At 51.1% G+C, this 20,805-nt stretch overlaps 4 protein-coding genes across 4 annotated transcripts; 1 reads left to right on the top strand and 3 right to left on the bottom strand.

Moving 5' to 3' along the window:
- Positions 1 to 1,260: 1,260 nt before the first annotated feature.
- Positions 1,261 to 5,096, bottom strand: COCSUDRAFT_64804 (mitochondrial substrate carrier protein). Its single transcript, XM_005650213.1, has 7 exons — positions 5,002 to 5,096; positions 4,546 to 4,724; positions 4,053 to 4,208; positions 3,494 to 3,652; positions 2,993 to 3,100; positions 2,287 to 2,540; positions 1,261 to 2,007 (listed from the first exon to the last, which is right to left on the bottom strand). The coding sequence occupies exons 2-7, from the start codon at positions 4,696 to 4,698 to the stop codon at positions 1,932 to 1,934; spliced, it is 906 nt and encodes a 301-aa protein (XP_005650270.1). The 5' UTR covers positions 4,699 to 4,724; positions 5,002 to 5,096; the 3' UTR covers positions 1,261 to 1,931.
- A 1,443-nt stretch (positions 5,097 to 6,539) lies between these two features.
- On the bottom strand, positions 6,540 to 7,025 carry COCSUDRAFT_60741 (hypothetical protein; the record flags this gene model as incomplete). The annotated part of the gene is made up of 1 exon (XM_005650212.1): positions 6,540 to 7,025. The coding sequence occupies one exon, from the start codon at positions 7,023 to 7,025 to the stop codon at positions 6,540 to 6,542; it is 486 nt and encodes a 161-aa protein (XP_005650269.1).
- Positions 7,026 to 8,420: 1,395 nt separating this feature from the next.
- Positions 8,421 to 10,811, bottom strand: COCSUDRAFT_46353 (hypothetical protein; the record flags this gene model as incomplete). The annotated part of the gene is made up of 6 exons (XM_005650211.1): positions 8,421 to 9,246; positions 9,503 to 9,616; positions 10,014 to 10,139; positions 10,320 to 10,424; positions 10,589 to 10,698; positions 10,799 to 10,811. The coding sequence occupies 6 exons, from the start codon at positions 10,809 to 10,811 to the stop codon at positions 9,082 to 9,084; spliced, it is 633 nt and encodes a 210-aa protein (XP_005650268.1). The 3' UTR covers positions 8,421 to 9,081.
- A 1,296-nt stretch (positions 10,812 to 12,107) lies between these two features.
- COCSUDRAFT_12729 (hypothetical protein) lies at positions 12,108 to 20,122 on the top strand (the record flags this gene model as incomplete). The annotated part of the gene is made up of 14 exons (XM_005650210.1): positions 12,108 to 12,143; positions 12,396 to 12,480; positions 12,814 to 13,071; positions 13,351 to 13,452; positions 13,766 to 13,921; positions 14,336 to 14,537; positions 14,880 to 15,069; positions 15,707 to 15,888; positions 16,811 to 17,016; positions 17,328 to 17,446; positions 17,848 to 18,045; positions 18,585 to 18,765; positions 19,123 to 19,195; positions 19,744 to 20,122. 14 exons carry the CDS (start codon positions 12,108 to 12,110, stop codon positions 20,120 to 20,122), a joined length of 2,367 nt encoding a protein of 788 aa, XP_005650267.1.
- Positions 20,123 to 20,805: the final 683 nt, after the last annotated feature.

Here is a 20,805-nt window from a genome sequence, read left to right as displayed (position 1 = left end):
GGCTGCCTTGGCCTCCTCTCACCTGAAAATTCTGAGAGACATTGCTGGCGTCCCCACCTCTGTGCATGGTGCCATCTTGCTTAAGGAGTTGAATCAGCAGACCCTTGATTGTGTGTGGTGGCGGCGCATTATCAAGTTCTGGAACAATTTGGCTGCCTTGCCTGCAAATAATTTTCACAGGCAAGTGGCCCTTGATGATTGTTGGGATGCCATAACCCGTAATGTTAAGAATTGGGCTTGGGCCTTCATGCGGGGCTTGCGCCGGATTGGGTATGAGTTTGTTATTCGGTTTGACACCCTTGTTCCTGTGGAAGTTGATGCTGTGATGCAGCTGCTAGATGCGCAAGCACTGCAGGTTTGGGATGACATTGACATTTGCCCTAGGACCTGCCCGTCCAGCAATGCCACCTTGTGTACATATCACCGATGGTTTGCTAGGCCAGCTTGTGTGCGCCACCCTTGCCAGCTCTTACAGCAGCCTTTGAGTGCCCGTTGCTTGCGTATACTGTTGAAGTTCAGGATGGGTTGTCATAGTCTGCCCAATGTCTCGGGCCGCTGGGCAAGGATTCCCCGGCCCCAGCGTTTGTGCATGCGTTGTGCCCAGCAGGTTATTGGGGATGAGCGCCACCTTGTGTTTGAGTGCCCTGCCTTGCAATCTGTTCGGGACAGATATCCTGGGCTGTTTGGTGCAGCCATTGTGACGATGCAGCAATTCATGTGGCAGTTGGACATTGTTGGTGTTGCACATTTTGTGATGGATTGTTTTGATTATTTGGATGCTGCCAGTTCATCCAATCAGCCCTAGGCGGCTGGAGTGATGTAATCTTCCTTCCTTCCTTCCTTCAGAGAGCTGCAAAAGCTTCCACATAGCTTGTATATGGTAGCAGCGCTCGCACATATGCAGCGAAAGCATCACTGGCATGAGCAGCTGCAGCATGCTTGAAAAGACTCTGCCACACGTGTCACAGGCACTGCAAGCAAGCATATGGAATATTGTGTTCTGTATGCATGCGCAACATGCACAACACGCACTGACTGCTTGAGCTGAAGGCCCCGGGGCACGTGAACTCACGAGGAATAAACATACATGCCACCTCGAGCTCAGCAGGCACGCTGCCCCACTGCTGAGAAGAGTTGTGTCATTGCTTGCCAGTGGTGCACGCCATGCAAAGAAGGTGAACCAAGCCAAGCATTTCAGTGGCTTTTCATCAGTGCTGCACGAGCATGTCATGTTGGAGACGGCGCTGGTCAGTAGATTGTTTACCAAGTCACTTGCGATTACAATGGAACTTCCGAGGTCCTTAAGCTAGCCTCATCATAAAGAATATTGCCAACAATCACACTTGAAAGCGCTGTGACAAATTTCTAATGCCCCGCGCCTACAGCAGAGTACACAAATTAAAACAATTGCAATGCCAGTGCTGCTTGTATCACCCTAGCTGATCATTTCACAACGCTGGCCGAACAAATGGGGACTCTTCGACCAATCTAGTAGCTTATTCAGTGCCTGCACACTTGCTTGAAAGCGCATGCTGGCGCCCAATATGACTCCCGGAGGAGACACATTGCAGTTAGGACATGCTAATACTCTTCACTGCCCTTGCAAAGAATTGGGAACAAATTGACCCAAGCAAGCGCAGAGGAAGAATATTTGCTCCCTGCTTGGTGCAGTGTTTTTCTTACTTGCAGGAGAAAGCCCACAAAGACGCCCAGACATGTGCCTGAAAACTTTATGGCATGTCCAGTTGCACATTGCAAATTCACATCCGAACCGCACTCCCCAACCCAATCTGCGTGAAAAGGCCACAGCTGCTGCTGCTACTGCCCTCCGCACTCTGGGCCAACTCCCTCTGTGGCAATGCCGCGCCGCGGCTGCCTCAGATATATGGATAGCCCAGGAATGTGGCAGCGTCAATCTGCAGCAAGCCTGATCACAAGCCAATCTTGGCCTGGTAGGACTTGATCGCCTCCAGCATCACAAGCGTGATGGCCACATGGGGAGCAATCCTGTACCACACAGTGGACACCGGACATGAGGACTTGTCGTGCTGCTTCTTTTTTGCCTTCAATGGTCAGAAGATCTATTTCAGCAGAAGAGCAGATGGATCCAAGGCAATAAGTGCAGGTGCTTCTAGGGAGATAGCACAGACAGTATAGGAAATTCAAGGCATCATAACACTTGTTTACCCAGAAGTGCTGCAAGTACAATGACATTTAATGGGCCTGAGTCATTCAAAAACGTACATGTAAATGGAAATCGATAAGGTAATTAGCAAGGGGCCGCACCTGACGCAGTAGGTGGGGAAGCCAGTGTAGAACTTGAGGGGCCCCTCGTGGGTGAAGGTCTTCATGGCGCAGTCGATGGGGCTCTTGTAGGGGAAGGTGCCATCGGGCAGAGGCTCCATCTTCTGAATGCGCGTCTTGACAAAATCAAACGGCAGCGAGCATGCCGCCGCGAAGAAACCCGCGATTGTGGCGCCGCCCAAAACCACCGCCTGGCCGTTCTTCTCAAAGCCGGCCGCTTCCAGCATCTCCTTTGCCTGCATGGAGATTACGTAAGAGACAGTCAGCCCATTGTTTCGGTCATTGACAAAGGGACGAAGACCCATGTGATCAGCAGTGCAAACCAGTGACGGCCCGCCCAGAGCAGCACATCGATGCTGCGGAACAGAAGCCCCATCAGCTTTTAAATCAAGCGCTATGTATGGGCTCCTGAGGGCACCCCTCTGTGGCCCCAGTCTACTGGCCAGCTGCAAGGCGCCGTCAAAGCAAGGCGCCCCAGAAGCAGACTTCACAAGATCTGTCTGCACGGTTTAATCACGTCCTGATGTTCTGGCTTGACAAGTCAGCTTCTCTGTGCATGTGGCCCTTGCCAGGCACTGACCTCAACATCGCCTCTAAGGAGGCAAGGGAGGTTGAGTATAACAGTACAAATTTTGAAAATATACGCCAGATCTTCTAGCCCTGAAAAGGTGCCAGGAGTGGTACTCACCTGGTCGTTTGAGGCAAGCATGCCCATGTTGAGGGCCATGGCACGCACGACTGTGGGGCCGGCTCCCCTGAACAGGCCCACCGCTCCATCCTCCTTCACAATCCTCACCTGTGCACACACGTCGTGAGCAATCCTCCTCACGCTTGCCAATAGACTAGAAGAGAACTCTACCACCCACAGAGGCATGCAGTGCCACAGCAGCCCATCTACCAGCAAGCCCTTTGCAGTCCTCAACCAAGTCTGGATCAGCAGGTACACGCCAAAACATATCAAGGCTACCGCTCCAACATCTCAGGAATCAAGAGTGACATCCAACTGGAGTCCAAATCACCCTGCACTTAGGCTTGAGCTCAAACCCCCGTGTAGATGGAAGCATTGGCTACCAAGGGGGCCAAGCTTTAGAACCCTGTGCAGGAATCCTAAGCAAAATACCACGTCTGTAGGACACATCGATATAGGGACATCAGAGGAGAGCAAAGCAAGCAGTAAAGTGAGCCTCACCATGGCGTCGCCGACGCCCTTGTAGTTCCTGCGGCTTGCCAGGGGTAGCGTGGCATCTGCCTGCATGCGGATGAGGGTCAGGTCCGCGGGTGAGCCCACCAGCGCACCCAGCCCACCAGCCGTCAGCCCCGCAGCAGCCTTCTGCCAGAGCGGGAGCGGCTGCACGCACAGCAACAGACAAGTGTCAACAGAGTGCTGGCTGGGATTCAGCTGGCTGCGTGCATGCATCCGACATGTGAAGCCTTCGCCTGCAGCTAGTCTGCAAACACCTCATACCCGTCTTGGCAGGAGCAGCGTGTGATATCAGTTAAGCTGATTTGAGTAGCCTTTGCCTGCAGCTCGTTTGCAACCACTGCACACCCGTCTTGGCAGGAGCAGCGTGTGATGTCAGTAAGCATAAGCTTGCCCAGCACAGATGGCATGATCTGAACCAACTAGCCTGAGGTCAGTTGCTAGGCAACGCAGGGCCGAGGCAGCAACCAAGCAGGCACATGCAAGACAGCAGCAGCAGCTGTGTGGGCTGCAGAAGAAACTATAGGGCACTTGTTTGGGGGCGCACCTTCCCCTCGTTGGCCTTTTTGAGGTAGTCAGACAGGCCCTGGAAGATTCCCAGGCGCGCTGTGGTGTAGGTTGCTTGCCTGAGCAGCCCCGCGGACAGTCCCTTGTACAGGCCGCCCACTCCGCCGTCCTTAATGATGTTGCTCGCCACCGTCAGCTGCTCACAGCACAGCTCGGGTCAGCGTCAAACAACATGCAGCCCTGCTTCAGGGGACCTCTGCTGAGTAGCTTTTCTTCCTCAAGAAGTTCCTGAGTTGGCAGGACCCCCAGTAGCATTCATTCATGGCAGTCTGCCTCCAGATACCGCCATGCTTTGCATGAGATCCGACTGTACCACACAGAAGAAGCGCTGTTGTATTGTCACGGAAGAGCAGGCAGGCGAACAAAGCAAGAGGTAGGGGACTGCAAGGAGGCCTTGAAATCCTGGCTGTCCAATATATGAAAAACTTCAAAAGCAAGTGCTGCTTCAGAAGGACCAGACTGCTAGGGCTTACCGGGGAGCCCTGTGCGCCCAGCTGGATGCGGACTTTGACCATGTCGATTGGCTGAATGACGCAGGTGGCGAGCATGCCACTGAGTCCACCATTGAGAAAGGGCTTGACGCTCTTCCAGACCGTGTTGGTGCTTGGGAGTGGAACGTCTGCCATCACGAGCTGCACCACTATTTATTTACCTGCGTGAACGCTCGCCAAATTTCATTGGAGCTCATATGGTATAGACGCATGCCAATACTGGTGCTGTGGCCAGGGCACGTGTGTCTGAACGTGACTTTGACTAGATCCTGACTCCAAAGATCGTGCTGCCTTGGCGAAATGATCCAGCCCAAATTCTAGCCAAAAACTGATATAGTGTTAAAATTGAACAAGAAATCACATGTGTCAGCTCAGAACCGAACCATTATATCTCTCCCTCTGCATCTCAAACTGTTCTGGGAGGCTTGGGCTGCTCACCAGAAGAAAGAAGCAGAAGCCGGTGCGAGCTGCAGATCTCGTTGCGATTATACGACACACCTCGTGAGCTCTGGCCTTAGTCGAGATGTGGCACCCGCAAATTTGTGATTCCTCCGCCGCAGAAGCTGTGGAGCGCGTAATTTGGAGCTGCTTTGCGACACGCTGGCGGCCAGGCTGGCATGCCGCATGCATGCATTAGCATCTCTCTCTAACTCTCTGAGCCTTGATCTCAAAAGCTTCAGAGCTCAGAAAAAGTGAACATTTTGTTGGTGCTGCTGCTGGCACACGCATCAGCCGGATGTTGTGACGCCGCAGCTGGTTTAAGACGAGCAAAGTTGGACTGCCTGCTGTATATCAAAATAATATCATGGCAGCCCGAGGCTTAGAATTGTAGCAAGCATAAATTGTACATTGAGCACACTTCATCACACTCATCGTTGAGGTGTTACCATGGAGCACAGTCAGTAGTCACACTCTTCATTGAGGTATAATGCTTGATTTATTCAGTCTGCACCAGCCTCTGAGTGTAAATTTAGGCTCACTTTTGGCTTCACTCTTGGCATCTCAGGCGCAGTGTATTGCAAGCCAGCGTGCTGACCCCTAAGCCTGCCTCTCTGATGCCTATATCTATGGATCTGCTTGACGACGACCAGTCCTAGGTCCTGCGGCCGATATGCACAGGCTTGCAGCCTTGTCAACTCGCTTTATTATGATTACAGTGTCGGCAAACCCAAAGCCCGAAGGCCATGTCATATACATAGAATAGCTGTACTATAGGCTGCCATATCTGCAGCCATGAATGTGAGGTTTCTTGAAAGAGGTGGACAGACTCAGAAGCCATGCAAAATTTGAAAGCTTGCAAGAGTCTACACATGTGTGCAATAGTTCCAAGGTATACCGTGTGTGACGACCATAGCATATGCATATGCATGTGCAAGAAAGCTGCAGAGTTTCTAATTAGACCGCGTGTGCTTACAGAACATTCGAAGAAACAGCTTTGGAAAAAGCTGTGTCTACACAGAGCAATTTAAACACAGAATGAAAGGTAACTATATGCAAGCTCTGACCACGGGCCATGATGTCATGGACATTCTACACTGTACTATACAATGTGGACGCCAGGCAAGCCCTAATGGCTGCTTGGAATGTTTATGATATTTCTATCAACAGCATGAGACTCTGCACACATTCGTAGCCACCACATGCAACTTCCATGCAAAATCTATTGAAGGCATCTCACACAAATTGAACACACTGCAACAATGACATTCCAAGAATAAAGCAATCACCAGCAAACAGTCCTTCTGCAGCGAGTACAGTTGTGACAGGGAAACTTGTAGTCTAGATTAGTCTGCAGATCTGTCACTTGCACACCACCACTCTCAGCTGCTGCCTCATTGCAAAAGATCTTGACAAGATGATATGGGTACTGTGCCGTGCATCTTGGTGTCGACATCAGGTGCTATATTGGTCTTGAGTGTGCCTGGTCATATACGTCTTCAGTCACCTTCTGCCTGTGGTCAAGGCAAACTGCTGCATCATTTTGCAGCTGCAGCACCAATGCTGCGGATGGCACCAAAAGCAGACGCACTGGTTGTGGTGCCATTGCAGACCTTCAACAGATTTGTGATGCAGAGGTTGGCAAACCCATAGAACTTGAAGTTGCTCTTCGGTGTGCCGTTGCCAGCGATGCATGCAACCACGAAGATGTCATTGGTCTGAGCAACCACAGAGATGATGTAGCACGTGGTACCACTGATGCCTGCAGCATTTCCCTGTCCCAGAAACAGCGGGTCGCCACCGGGAATGGTGTCAAGACTCGCAACGACCCCAGACACCGGCCCTGAGCGCTCCATGAAGCCCAGAGGGGGTAGCGTGCCACCGTCCTCAAATGTGAGGTTGACAGTGCCATTGAAGAGGTTGAGAAATTTGCCGCCTGACATGACGACCTGGCCACGGGCGCAGCCCAGCAGAGCCAGTGCAAGCATCAGCGCAGCAATGCGCGCGGCTGGAGACCGTGCCATGATTTCCTGCAGACAGAATCGACGTTCTGGTCACAAAGAAGGGGTAGAGAGGATAGCAAAGCTGTCTGCCTTCAGCTTCTGGATGCCTGGCAGGCCGGCGAAGAACCTTAGTCGTCATGCAGGCGAACTTGCCAAATCGTGAACGACGTCGAATACCGTTGCACTCAAAAAATCTCGCATGGAAGCAAAGCGTGACAAGGACAGCGACTTGCAGAATCACACGACGTCCAAGACCGCGACAGCGATGCTGCCGGCACCAGCAACATCGGTGAGCTCCGTGGGCAAAGGTTCGAGAAAACACGAACCATCAAGATGACATCTCTCCTAAAAATTTAGCAATCTCTCTAAGTCCTATTGACAGGTCTTCACTGCTCAATGACAAGCAAAGGCGACGGGCATGCATATTCGAATGTCTGTCTCTGAATGAAAATGGGTGCGTATCATGATACCAGGAAGACATTACCTCAACTGTTGTTTGATGGAGATGATTTGAGGTGTGAAGCTTTGGCGACCTGCACATTCCACACATCATGTCACCGCCACTCGTGTCACCGCTACTAGGTCAGTGAAATAAAACTCGTTCTGACTTCGTTGTCAGCTGTAACTTTCTATCGAAGATACGGCCTAATTACTTAAACTTCATCATAGGACGAAATACTAGATTGCGGCATAGGCGACAATGCAAAAGATAAGCTTGTCGTACATCGGCATCCCGTCGGTGCTTCTGCAAGATGGACAAGCAGGTGCTTAGGACGACACGTCAAACCTATGCCTAACAGCTTTCCTGACAGCGAAAACATAGAGTGGAAAATTTATCGTCCAAGAGCATCTGACGTTTGTCTGCCGGACTTGATGGCACTGTGCACGAACCCTGCACGCTTACTGCCCGCACATCCTGTTCGTTACTTCGCACGAGGAGAGGGAGATGCTTACCTTGATGGAACGCGGAATATGCTGACAGCACTCGATGTCCTTCTGTGTAAATTTGCGAAGAAGCACACACTTAATTGGACATCACGGGGAACACGTGAAAACAAGGTAGTTCAATTTTCGGCTCAGGTAGTTCGCAAGTGCCAAGAAGTAATATTATGGCACCAGCGACATTTGCCTCAACCCTTGATTTTCAGGTGAATGACACGTGTCCACTCAAGAGGAAGAAAGAATTGTTGCATGTGACATGCTAATCTCCTCCTCTACCTAACCTCTTGGTCACGCAAGCAATGACTGGCGGTTTTGATTTGCCAGCGTACAAGAGCAGCCTCCATATGCGGATCCCTGATGCGCAGCTTTGGCATAATGTCCATTTAGGAAGAAGCATCAAGTGCTGTTGCCCATGGGCATCCTCCCCACAGCTGCATGCAGGTGCCGCGCGCACTGAAGACCATGATCAAACTGGATTGACTGTTTCTTTTGCACGAAGGCCCGAGATGCATTGCTCAGGAAGCCACCCACTAAAATATGCAAAAAAACATCTAGGGTCCGTGCTCGTAGCTACAAAGCACTACAACTCCTACCACACAAAGTAGGAATGGACACTATCTCTACTCTACCCATTTTGATGTTGAGCCAGGAGGTACTGAACATGAAATCTCCAAGACTCCCAAAGGAGCCGCTCTCAAATGACTGCTACTGGTGCCCCATCTCCTGCAGAAAACTTTAAGTGCACAACCTCTGTATGTTCACATTAGACACCGTCATGGTGGCACTGTGTTTCCACAAGGTTAAGGACTCCTCATAGGATTGCTACAGGCGCCTCATCTTCTGCAGACAATCCCTACCAAGGTAAAGTTTGCATCAACAGAGTACTGCCTCTGCCCCTCTATCCTTAGACAGCTGCACCCTCACAATTATCACATTTCTACAACTGCTGCAGGCAATTCCTGCCTCTGTGCACTGTGAATGGTCACGCTAAAATCTCTGTCCATAGACAGCTGGACCCACAGGATCATCACAGGAGCCCCACTGCTGCAGGCATCTTTGGCTAATGGAAGAACCGTTCTGAGTGGTCACAGTGAGAATCATGTCCACTGCGAGGTGGAGATTCCTCAGAGGAGGGTCACAGGTGGCCCATCTGCTGCAGGCGATCCAGGGCCAGGAAGCTGGTGGTCATTGAGGGTAATAACATGTCAGCGCTGCTTAACATCTCCCTGAGCTGCACCACGCTCACCCTGTGCACCTCTATGAACTCCTCTGCATCCCTCTTCCCCGGTGACTCATCCGCCTGCACAGCCGCCGAGATGTAAAGGCCTTCCCATCTGAGATTCAGAAAGTTTGATTGTTCCCTGGACAGCCCTCGAGCAGATCCCTATTGAGAGCTATTGTGCTGACAGGCCTGCTTTTTGCAGGAAAAGCGTGCATTTAAAATATTAGTAATGATACCCGGCATGCGCAGCCTTCCAAAGGGGACCGCCCAAAAGGAGCGCTGCATGGCACGTATTGATTTAGTTCATGGCAAGAGAGGGAAGAAGGGGTTTCACTTGGGGAGCGATGCAGAGGAAGGGGCGGAAGCGATTGCGGCACCACTTGACTTCAGCGATCCCCGGGTGCTCTGACGCCAACAGCTCCAACCACTGCCCACCCGACAGGTGCGCCTGCACCATGCACATGCCACGTCACCCTTGCTTCCAGTTTTACATATCTCAAGCTAGTGTGTGCATTTCGCATTTGCCTGCTATGCACAAGATTGCCTGCAGTATGGAAACAGCTGACAGGCTGCAATGAAGCCCTGGTGTTGCTGCTGCCTTGTCTATCCTTGTCATCATGAGGGGTGCAGGGCGTGACTGATTGAGACCAAGCACGCAGGACTTGACTGATCAAGAACAGATGAGACTTTGGAAGACTCTGCAGGACTTTGGACACGTAAGTAGCAGGTATATAGAAGGAAGGCCTGCTTGAGGAGAGCTGCAATTGGGCTGGTGGATCACCAGCACTTGACAGCCGCATTCCTTTCTAATCAGCACACTTTGCGCTGCAAGAAATGGTGCGCACCTCTTCTGAGAGCTCGCTGCAGGCCGCATCCATGTGGGAGGAGTGCTTCCTGGGGTCGTAGCCGCCAGTCGGCAGTGTGAAGAGCATGTCATTCAGCCCCTGACAGTGCTCCCTCAAAATCGTCACCTGCATGCATCAGCATGCACCTGTGACTCATCCACACCGTACATTAAATCCTGCACTACATCTATTTCAAATCTAAAAACGAGAAAACACACAATTCTTGCCCTAATATCCCCTTAGTGATAATGAGAATGATGCAAGAGCTGCAGCATCAAGACTAGGGTGTGGGTTAGTACTACCCACCTCGCCCCCCTTCCGTCCATCCGTGTAGGGGTGGAATGGGAACACAACCACGAATTTGAAGTCAAGCTGTGGGTGTCCGATAATGTCATACTCGTGCTCCTCCTCCTGCACCGATTGAAAACATGATCTAATTTGTACAAGCGCCTGGGCCTTGGAGAGCATCTGTACTGCCTGCATGTATATTTGACCGGTCTGTCTGCAATGATGGAGCATTGAACCGAGAGGTGCAGCCTTGCAAGGGCTTTGAGGCAGCCTGCAGGGGGCCTCACAGGTTTGCTGTGCAGCGCTGGGAATCTGATGCGGCGGTTGTAGAGGGTCAGGTACCTCCTGTGCACCTGTGTCTCGTCCACAATCTGGAACTCGTACTTCGGCAGCTCCCCTGCATTTCTTCTCCACTTAATCGCTTTTTTTTCACTAGCAGTACAGAGCACTACACACAGCCACTGCACTGCTTCTCGGTGATGTGCATGGGAGCACACCTGGAGGTGGCATGAGGTTTTCCGAGGAGCCCTGAGCCCTGGGTTGGCTCTGACAGAAGGTTCTTCGTGCAGTCAGATGCAAAGGAAATCGAAAAGGGCTTTTTTGAGTTGATGCGACCCTCGACAGAGAACAGATGTGCAAGGAAACAGGTGCTTTCATGCACTTGGCAGTCGGTCAGCCTTGTGAGATTGATGTCCCTCAACACTTTACACTATATTATTAAATGATTCTATCATAGATCGCAGAGAAATGAGGACTAAATGATGTTGAAAAAGTCAATTTGAACTGCACAGCTCATGATCGAAAGTGACATTTTCGCGAATGACCCTCCAGGCTGACAGTAAACTTGCTCGAATGGTCTCCTGTCTCCAACTCTCGATTATATGTGTAGCTACAGCTACAGCTGGAAGCCATAAATAAACGCGCGCCAAAAAGGGTGATCAGTTTATGAAATTGCGGCCTGCCTTCAACGCTCGACCCACCGCTCCGAGTTGAAATAGATGAAGAGCTTGCCCTGGCTTCGATCTCTTGGAATAGGATACGATATTGTTCTATTCGCCTGCTGATCAATTAATTACGGCCGGAAGATACGGATTTATCCGCGGTGTGAAGAATAGGTAGACAGAGGTCCGGCGATTTGACCTTTGCAGATATGTCCTTCACAAGGTTTCATCCAGACAATGACGAGACAAAAGATGGAATCGAGCTAGGAAGGATCCCTAATAAAGGAGCATTGAGGTGCGACTCAGACAAGCAGTAATTTTGGAAGGATTTGCCTCACAACCTTAGGCACTTCCTTACTATACATGCAAGGTTGAAAGTTTGAAAGTCTCTTTATGTCATCGTTATCACTGTCAAATATTCCAGTCAGCCTGCAGCCTCTTCACTCGTCAAGCAAGAATGCACACGTGTCTGCAGGGGGGCACTGGATGCCTACGAACACGGCAATGCGGAAACCTTTGCAGTCGAACAAGGCCGCAAAATGCCGGCGACCTACAAAGATGTCAAGCATCGCATGTCAGAGACTCTCAAAGTATTCCAGGAGAGGGGCGTCCTTGCCCAAAGAGAATACGGCGAGGAAGTTCCTGCTTCGGTCCATGGGGCACCCAGGACCGTGGAGGTGCCTTTCATTCACCTTCATGGGCCCATTTCATCTCTGCAAAAGCCGACTTTAATGCCTGATGGAGCATTGTAGGTCCAAGGCACAAGTAGTACATGCATGCCAGTATTTGCGTGGCACCTAATAACAGCAAAGAGCGCCTGGCTGTCTTGCAGGAGAGCAAGGAGGTATTGGAGCGATTGAGGCGCATGGATAACTTTGAGAGCCAAGACTTTGACACAGTGGTGCGCTGGCCCCTCGGCCTTGCTCAGCCCATCTGAGCACAGGGAGATCTGCAAGCCTGACACAAACGAAGATGCTTCAAGTGATTTCTGGTTTTTTGTTGGGTTGGCTTGTAGTTTCTCTTGGTCTGGGCTTGAACCCCACGATTGGTGATTTCCTCAGGCTGCTCACGCAACACCTTGATTGGTTGACTGACAAGTCAAAGATGTAGGAAAGATTTGACAGCATGACAGAAGTGCCTGATGCCTGTTTAGGACAATGATGTGGAGCGTGCCACAAACTTGAACCGTGACCACTTGGACTATGTGGTGGAGGAGAGCTGGCGGTGGGCCATGGCATGTGGGTCTTGCAAACGCCCCTGCTTTTTAGCTGCGCCTACTTTCATTCTCCTTTGTGCTGTCATTCACATTCTTCTTCCCTGAGGGGGTCTTTGACACCACAGCAAATCATTTCCAATACTAGATATGTTATCACACGTTCTTCCTGCTAAAACAGGCAACTAGCTCTGCAGACAAGCTGGAGTAACTTCACACAATGTAGGGAATGAGATTCGGCCGTGCAGAAGCACCCAGAGTGGCTCTGAATGACCTGCAATCTGCCAATGATAATCTGGATGGAAATCAATGGCACATTTTGCTGGAGTGTAAATTGAGCCTTGCGCGTGCAACGCAGTCTTCATCGGGCTATCCATGGGCTTCTGCGCCTTCTGCGTGGACGTCAGCTTAGAGACCCTGAACAGTTGGAAATTCGGGGCGGTGAAAAGGGTAATACGGGAGCGCGGCGGCTTCTGGGCGCCTTACGTAACCTTCCTGTCATTCTGCATCGTCTATTCTGGCGTCTCCGGCGCAATCGTTTCGTTTATCGCCCCCCTGGCCGCGGGGAGTGGAATACCTGAGATCAAAACCTACCTCAACGGCGTCCATGTCAAGGGTGCGTAACCCCTCTGCATTTGTTTATTAGTTGATTCAGGGTGATTCATCATTACTAAGGATGACAGACCCTGCTGCGAGGCCAAAAAGCTGTGAAAGGATAAAACATTAACGCGCACGATGCAGATGCATGATGTAGCAAATGTCAAGGCAGGCCTTCCTTGCAGCAGGTCTATTCCAAGAGCAGAGCACGCATCAGATAGATGAAGAGAATCCAATGTGGAGTACAGCTGTTGTTGTAAATTCGAGATTGAGTGACTTCAAGTGGGCTGCCATGCAGGGCTGCTGGGGTTGCGGACGCTGGTGTTCAAGTTGATAGGGGTGGTGCTGTCCATGGCCGGCGGCCTCATTGCCGGCAAGGAGGGGCCCTTCATCCACGCAGGTCATCCTCTCCTACACGTACTGTGCACATGCACACCCGCCTGTTCAGAGAATCAGCTAAAATATAATCAAGATGAAAGAAAATCCTTATGGAGCAGTGGGCCTGGACATTTATGCACAGAGAGAGTGCATGGGAATGCAGCTCAAGCAATCACCGTTTGTCCTGTGCTTGCAGTTTGATGCACGTGTATAATGGCAGATGCAAACGAGCAAGTACGCCGCTGTATAAGTGGCCTCCACGGTTGAGCAAGAGGCCCTTTGTGATGTGATATGGCAGTGACTAAGTACTTACTAAGGCTGACTGGACCGCACAGGTGGCATAGTGGGCGGCGGCTGGGCGGGCATGGGGTCGATGACATTGACGGAGCTGGCCAAGGGCAGGCTGCAATTCCGCGCTCCGCGCAAATACGGCGGCTACTTTAGAAGGCAGCAGGAGCACCGGGACTTTGTGTCCATCGGCACAGCCGCGGGTGCGCGCACATTTCCTGATTCAGGGCACATGGTCAAAGCTGTGTTTCCGCCCTGTCTAGAGAAACGAATTTTAGTCCTTGCAGTAGGCAGCTGCTGAAGCTCCCATATATCGGCACCCTCCTTGTGCCAGACCGGTTAGTCTGCTTGTTTGTTGCAAAGCGCAATCTTGCAATTTCGCATGATTACTTTGGCAGATTCAGGTGCCATTTGATGCTTTACGTATGAGAAAAAACAAGTCTGCAGGAGGTGCTCTCATGAAAACATGGGAAGTCTGATGAGCAGCTGCTGAGTCAGCGGGGTTAACTGCTCGGGCATGTCAACTCATTTATTCAACTCCCACAACATGGAGGGGCAACCTCACGGACACGGTGAGATGCTGACTTAGCGCTGAGTCAGCATGGTTGCCTGTTCAGGCGTGTCGACGGCGTTCGCGGCGCCGGTGGGGGGACTGCTGCTGGCGATCGAGGAGGGGTCCTCTTTCCTGAGCCTGGGCCTGTTCTGGCGCGGCTTCCTGGCCACATGCACCGGCGTCTTCACACTGCACTTCCTCGCGCAGTGCCACGCGAATTTCACCGGCATCCTCAGCCAGAAGTTCGGCATCTGGCGCGACCTTGGGTGCGAATTGTCGCCCTTGCTCAGAAGGACCGAGAACGGCTGCTCCCCCCACTCATGCGCCAAAACTAGCGTTTGTGATTTTGCATGCCAAAGGCAGGCAGTACCAGAGATTGTGCCACTCCATTCCCAATCAAGCCAGGAAACACATGCGCACCTTCTATTTAGTGCACGGCAGGTTGGCTTGAGAGCATGTCAATCTATACATTCGCTCACATACACTTCATGCGCATCATCCATGTTGCAGATCCTCAAGCCCCCGAGTGATTCTCTCACGCGCATCAGGTGCTTGCGCTGCTCATTGCACCTAACATATTTGATTATTGAGGAATTACTGTGCCGCAGGTTGTATGATGACAACTTGGCGCTGTACGGCAAGCGCTACTACTACTACGTGTGGGAGCTGCCGGTGTTTGTGCTCATGGGATGCGCGGCCGGCCTGCTTGGCTCACTCTTCATAAAACTGAACATTGCTGCCACCAAGATGCGCGCTCGCTTCGTGCCGCCGCGCAAACCCTGGCTGCGCCTGCTGGAGGTGAACGCAGCACAGATTACAACGTAATCACACAATCCTGTTAGTAAGGCTCACAGATGCATGTGACCGTCACATGCTTGCCTGCTGGAGTTGCTTCACTGCAGCAGTTCTGCGGATATCATGATGTTGAGGATCACAAGATATCACAACCTCCCTGTCAGGTTCCGCCCTTCGGACAACATGAGTGGATTGACCTAAACTGCGCCTGCTGGAGGTGGTTTACTGACAGGTTCCTCCATATGTTTTCCCTGCACTGATAATTCATGCCACGGCTTGGCCCCGGCTGGCGGAGGAGCGGTATATTGAGCACCCTGCCCATGGTTGATTTAGGTCTTGCTTGAATCTGGCCAGTCCGTCAAGGATAGGTTATGTAGTTGCCCTTCACCTGCAGACGGTCTGCAAATAGCGCCTTGCCTTCGGCAGGGAAAGCGCGCAAATATTAAAAATCCCATGCACATGGAAACAAATATAGCTGCCCTTCAGATAACATGAAAAGCACATAGATCCCAGGGGCCACCAGGCAAGTGTGGGAATGAGGTACAGACAAAAGTCAGACCAGCACAGAAACTCTGCATGAATGGCAGCGCGTGAAAAGAAAGGAAAAAAGAAAAAAAGAGAGGTTTGTTTCGCGGTGCAGGTAGTGGTGGTGGCGTGGGTGATTGCGACGGTGTTTTTCCTGATCACCTACACTTCGCCCTGCCTCAAGCTGCCGCCGCCAAATCAGCTGAAATATTTTGAGCTTGGCGGCAGCGATCAGGACATCTTCTCGGGGGTGGACGACACCGACGCGCGCGGCCTCAAACACTTCCCTCGCCTCTGGTGCGCGCTTAATTTGGCTTATTATTGTTATTGTTATACGCTTTTCCTGCCAAGAGGCAAGATGCGTCCTGCAGACAAGCTGCAGTTGAAGGCTGCCACAATCCTACCCTTATTGGACTCGCCAGATCCAAGCAAGTCCCAATCAACCGTGGGCACGGTGCTCAGTATTTGTACCGCCCCCCGCCAGCCGGGGCCAGATTTGGCTTTGTCTACTGAAAACAAGGAAAATACCGACTGCCAATCACCGGTCGCATGCATCGGGCAGCAGTACAGAGCAGAGCATCTGTATCACAAAAAGGCAGTTTTGACTGTTAGAATATAGACGATTCTCAGGCGGCGGTGTTGTTTGCAGCAATCAACATTTCCTGCACTCTGGTGTGCGGGAGTCTGATATCTTGGGCCCATGCTCACTTTTGGGACGACCATCTTTGGGCTGTGGGATCAGCGGCAAAACATTCTAGCGTTTTGCCAGCGACGCACTCACAGTGGCTTGCAGTGCAGCATGACCAATGTTTTCCTTTCGTTTCCTGAGCTTAAGCCGGGGCCCCTTGGTTGTCATTTTGGTAGGACGTATCGGCAGGCCAAGCATAATGTCAGTAAAGCTCACTTTCCTCCATTTCTTGCAAGCTTGAACGTTGAAGGCACAATGATCACAGACTGCTCCCAGCCTTGGAGACTCGAAGTGCCGCTGAGCCGTCAGGAGTGCTCGCATGTAATATCTCTGATATTTCCAGGAATTGCTGGTGTTCAAATAACACCGATTCAGGCGGTGCACTGGGCTTATATGCCACAGTTGAACAGGAGCCTAGATAGGCCTGCATCCCAGACCTGCAGCAATGCAAAGTTGATGCAAAGTATACATGTCAGCAGTGCTGCATGTGCATGAAGTAATTACTACTGTAATCACTATGTTACACCGCAGGTGCGGCAAGGACGAGTTTAACCCGCGGGGCCAGCTGTTCTTCACCCCGCTGGTTCAAGCCATGCGCATGATCATCCACCTGGGAGAGACCGTCCCCGAGGCAACCGATGAACTAGTCTACCGCATCAGCGCCGCCACGCTCATCCTCTGGACCGTGACCGTGTTCTTCTTGATGCTCCTGACCTTCGGCATCGGCGCGGCGTCAGGTCCGTCACAACATAGATATCAGTAATAAAAAAATGGATAAAGAGCCAGATATCTGAAGAGCAAAATGCACTTGCAGACCATATGGCCTGCATGTCACACTGCAGCTGTCGTTCTCACAGATTCTCACTCGTAGCTGGTGGGGACAACTGATTCGGCTCATGAAGCAAACAACACAGGGAATTATGACATGCGTACGCTGCATGCTTGCTCGGCATGTGCACCGTGACCCTCGGATGAGCAGGCCACAAAATGAGGAATGCGATTGATTGACCGCTCTGGATTTATATTGACGCATCATGCTGTGCTGCAGGGATATTCATACCCTCGCTGGCAGTGGGTGGGGCGTGGGGCCGCCTGGTGGGAATGCTGGTGCAAGCCTGCGTCCGCCATGCTGGCAGCAGCATGCCAATCTCCCTGCCAGCCTACACGGTGCGAGCCCTGCAGAGTCCTCTGTTGCCGAGAAAGTCAGCTTTGTTTCTGCAGATTGAGTGGTCAGGTTGTACACTTTGGCAAAAAAAAAGATAGCTGCACTAAGTGCTGCGCAAGATGACAAAAGTGGGAACATGTCAGCCTCCGCTCAAAAAAGATACATCCCCAGCGCACGGAATGCTGTGTGCCGTAAAGTCAGCGACAAATCTGTGCTTTTCAGCCAAGCGTATGCACCATAATTTCTGCAATCTGGTCACCTGTTAGGAATTTGCCAAGGTGGTGGGCGCTGCAGCAGTGCTGGGGGGATGCAACCCGCATGGTCCTTTGTAAAGTTCAAATCCCTCATTAAAGTTTCAACTTTGAAGAGCAAATTTGAATTCAGTGAATGAATGCTTTGTCAGGTGGTGGGAGCTGCGGCGATGTTAGGGGGAGTGACGCGGATGACGATCTCCATTACAGTACTAGCAATGGAGGGAACAGCGGCGCTGCAGCTGATAGTGCCGCTCATGTTTGCGGTCTTTGTTGCCAAGATGGTTGGGGACAGCCTCGCGCCATCGGTCTACGATGTGCACATCAAGATCCGGGGGGCGCCTGTCCTGGTGCGTACCTCCCACCTCTGACTTCCTGTTGCAGAAGGCAGCCTCAATCTGCTGTGCCCAAATTGTAAGAAAGCTGCATCTCAGGGCACCGCAATCAGCACGGGCAATGCCTCATAAAACATCTCGCGCACTCGACATGACAGCCCGAGCAAGTTAAAAGAATCTGCAAGGAGAAGGGATGGCTGGAGGTTAAAAAAACCAGGCCTCTGGTCGCGAATTACATGCATGCTCACCTCAGACATATCTTGATGCTGTTGACCTGATTTGCTGTCCCATGTTGTGTGCGTCCCTGCTCAGGAAAAGACAATGGAAATCCTTTTGTCATTTTGAGTGGCTGCATTGTCTTTATATCTTGGACTGGCTCTGACATGGTGGAGAAGGTGCCAAGATAGGCCGAGTTGGAAAGCTGTCATAGAAACGCTGCTGCGACGCACCTAAGCCTAATCTGGCTTGGATAGGCGTGTAATAATAATAACAATAACAATAATAATAATAATTGTCTTAAATGTAGCTGTACTGCGACTGCTGCGCAGATGGAGAGTGGGCAGGAGCCACGTCAGCGAATGGTCAACGACAAGCTGACCGTGTCGGAGTTGGCGACTACGGCTTTAGTCGCGTTGCCGCCCATTGTACTAATCCGCCAGCTGGCAGAAACCATGCGGTCCTGCCGCCACGCTGCGTTCCCTGTCACCCCCGACACCAAAGCCGCCTACCAGTCAGGTTTTGCTCCTCAAGCTAAATTTTCATTTTTCCAAAACACAAAGTGACAGCTGCAAATAAATCTAGTCGCCCCACACTAACCATCTCCAAACAAATTTCAGGAATTCTGATCACTGCAATGAGGGCATGGGGTATACAGTGTCAGAATATTATCTCATGATTTTATGCAAGTCTGAAGAGCTGCATGCGGATGGGAGTTTCTTAAGACCGTCATATGGTTGGAAGGATCTGGCTTCCAAAGATGCACTGCAGGCAGGGCCCCAGATGGGACTAGGTAAATGCGGACTGTTGAAGCGGTGGGACTACGTAAATGCAGCGCTTACTCTTGAAATGAGTAATTGCTACATGTGTATGCAGACACGGCGTTTGCGCTGCACGGGGTGATAATGCGGACGCAGCTGCTGCGCATGCTCAAGCACCGCATCGGCATGTGCCACCACGACCCGCGCATACCCCCACAGCCCTCCAAAAACAGCATCCCCGCCTCCCAGGTAATTGCCAGCTGAATACATTCTCTGCAGCTTGTCTGCAGGACGTACCTTGCCTTTTGGTATGGAAAGCGTGTAATAATAATAATAATAATAATAATAATAATAATAATAATAATAATAATAATAATAATAATAATAATAATAATAATAATAATAATAATAATAATAATAATAATAATAATAATAATAATAACATACTCTGCATCAAACCAGAATATTCCATATAAAAATAAATTGTAGCATTCACCGTGGTCCCTTCCAGCACGGCCCTCGTCTTTAGTGTTGAGAAATTTTACAGGCTTTGCTATGTGAAGCAGCTATCATTGACATAGGCCATTGTAGGCCAGACTGCTCCCTCCTGTCTGCACGAGACCACTCGCTGCAGGCTGACCAGAGTACTGCGCCCTGTATACTGATTAGTCCACCAAATCCGTCCAATAAGATCACAGGCACATCATGCCTTGAAAATGATCGCTTGGGTCGGCAGAATTGAAAGGCTGTCACCCCCCACATCTAATCTTGATTTTCTGGTGTCCCAGGAAGAGCGGCTGGATCTGCTGGGCCAACTAGAGCAGCTGCCGCTCAAGGTGCGGACAGAGGAGCAGGAGGGAATATTACAGGGGCTGACTAATGCTGAGCTGGCGATGTGGCTGGACCTGCGGCCCTACATGCAGCGGACGCCCTTTGTGGTGCAAGGGAACGCCAGCCTAGCCCGTGCCTACCGCCTGTTCAGGACGATGGGGTTACATCATCTCTTTGTCGGCACCCCGAAGCCGCAAGTCATCGGCGTCATCACTCGCAAGGTGATGTCATGCTCACCTCAATGCTCATGGCACACTGCTCATATGTCTTTCCCTCTCACGTGACTAACTTTGTAAATAGCTGCAGTGGTGCAAAGAGCAAACGTTGACATGAAAACATTTGATGTAGCGTGCTGTCAAATGGAAAGCATGCATTGGGCCAATCACCTCTCATCATGTATTTTGGTTTTGCAGTGCGAGCAATTGTGATGGGTTGACACACTTGCATGCAAGAAGTGATGAAGGAAATGCACATGGAGAATGACCACTGGCAAAATGCCGCTGGCATCAGACTTTATCCACTTTGTGTTATATAGTTATTTCGACCCTTCATCGACCCTAAATCCTAAATCCACCGTTGCATTCCACGTGAAATTTATTACTATAAAGACCCCTCCCCTAAACCCTAACCCTAAACCCTAAACCATATTCTCTAAACCCTAAGCTGAAGTGGATGAAGAATAAGGTCGGGGGCAAAATGCGCGCCACGTCAGGTCTCCTGCATGCCGACGACGCCCTGAAAGAAGCTTTTGCTGACAAGTGCTGATAAGGGCTGACAAGTTCTTCATGTGATTGCAGGATGTGACGGAGGAGAATGCAGAGCTGCTGCTGGGCTCAAAGGCCAACAGGGGCCTGCTGCCAGCAGGGAGCCTGCCCAGGCTGCGGCGGTCACACTCCTCACTGCCCAGCATCCCGTACTACGACAGCCAGAATTTCAATTCAAGTTCGAATGCAAACGGCAACGGCTA

Source organism: Coccomyxa subellipsoidea (assembly GCF_000258705.1).
Source record: "Coccomyxa subellipsoidea C-169, whole genome shotgun sequence".
Lineage (NCBI taxonomy): Eukaryota > Viridiplantae > Chlorophyta > Trebouxiophyceae > Coccomyxaceae > Coccomyxa > Coccomyxa subellipsoidea.
The sequence above is the reverse complement of the archived record's forward strand: the minus strand, read 5'-3'. Positions and strand labels throughout refer to the sequence as shown.

What these genes read in the sequence shown, in the direction of transcription:
- COCSUDRAFT_64804 (XM_005650213.1), bottom strand. Translation starts at nt 4,698, where the DNA reads ATGGCAGACGTTCCACTCCCAAGCACCAACACGGTCTGGAAGAGCGTC. An exon ending in TGGGCGCACAGGGCTCCCCG is followed by an intron (nt 4,209 to 4,545) that starts GTAAGCCCTAGC and finishes TGCTGTGAGCAG; the next exon opens with CTGACGGTGGCGAGCAACAT. An exon ending in AGGGCGTCGGCGACGCCATG is followed by an intron (nt 3,101 to 3,493) that starts GTGAGGCTCACT and finishes GTGTGTGCACAG; the next exon opens with GTGAGGATTGTGAAGGAGGA.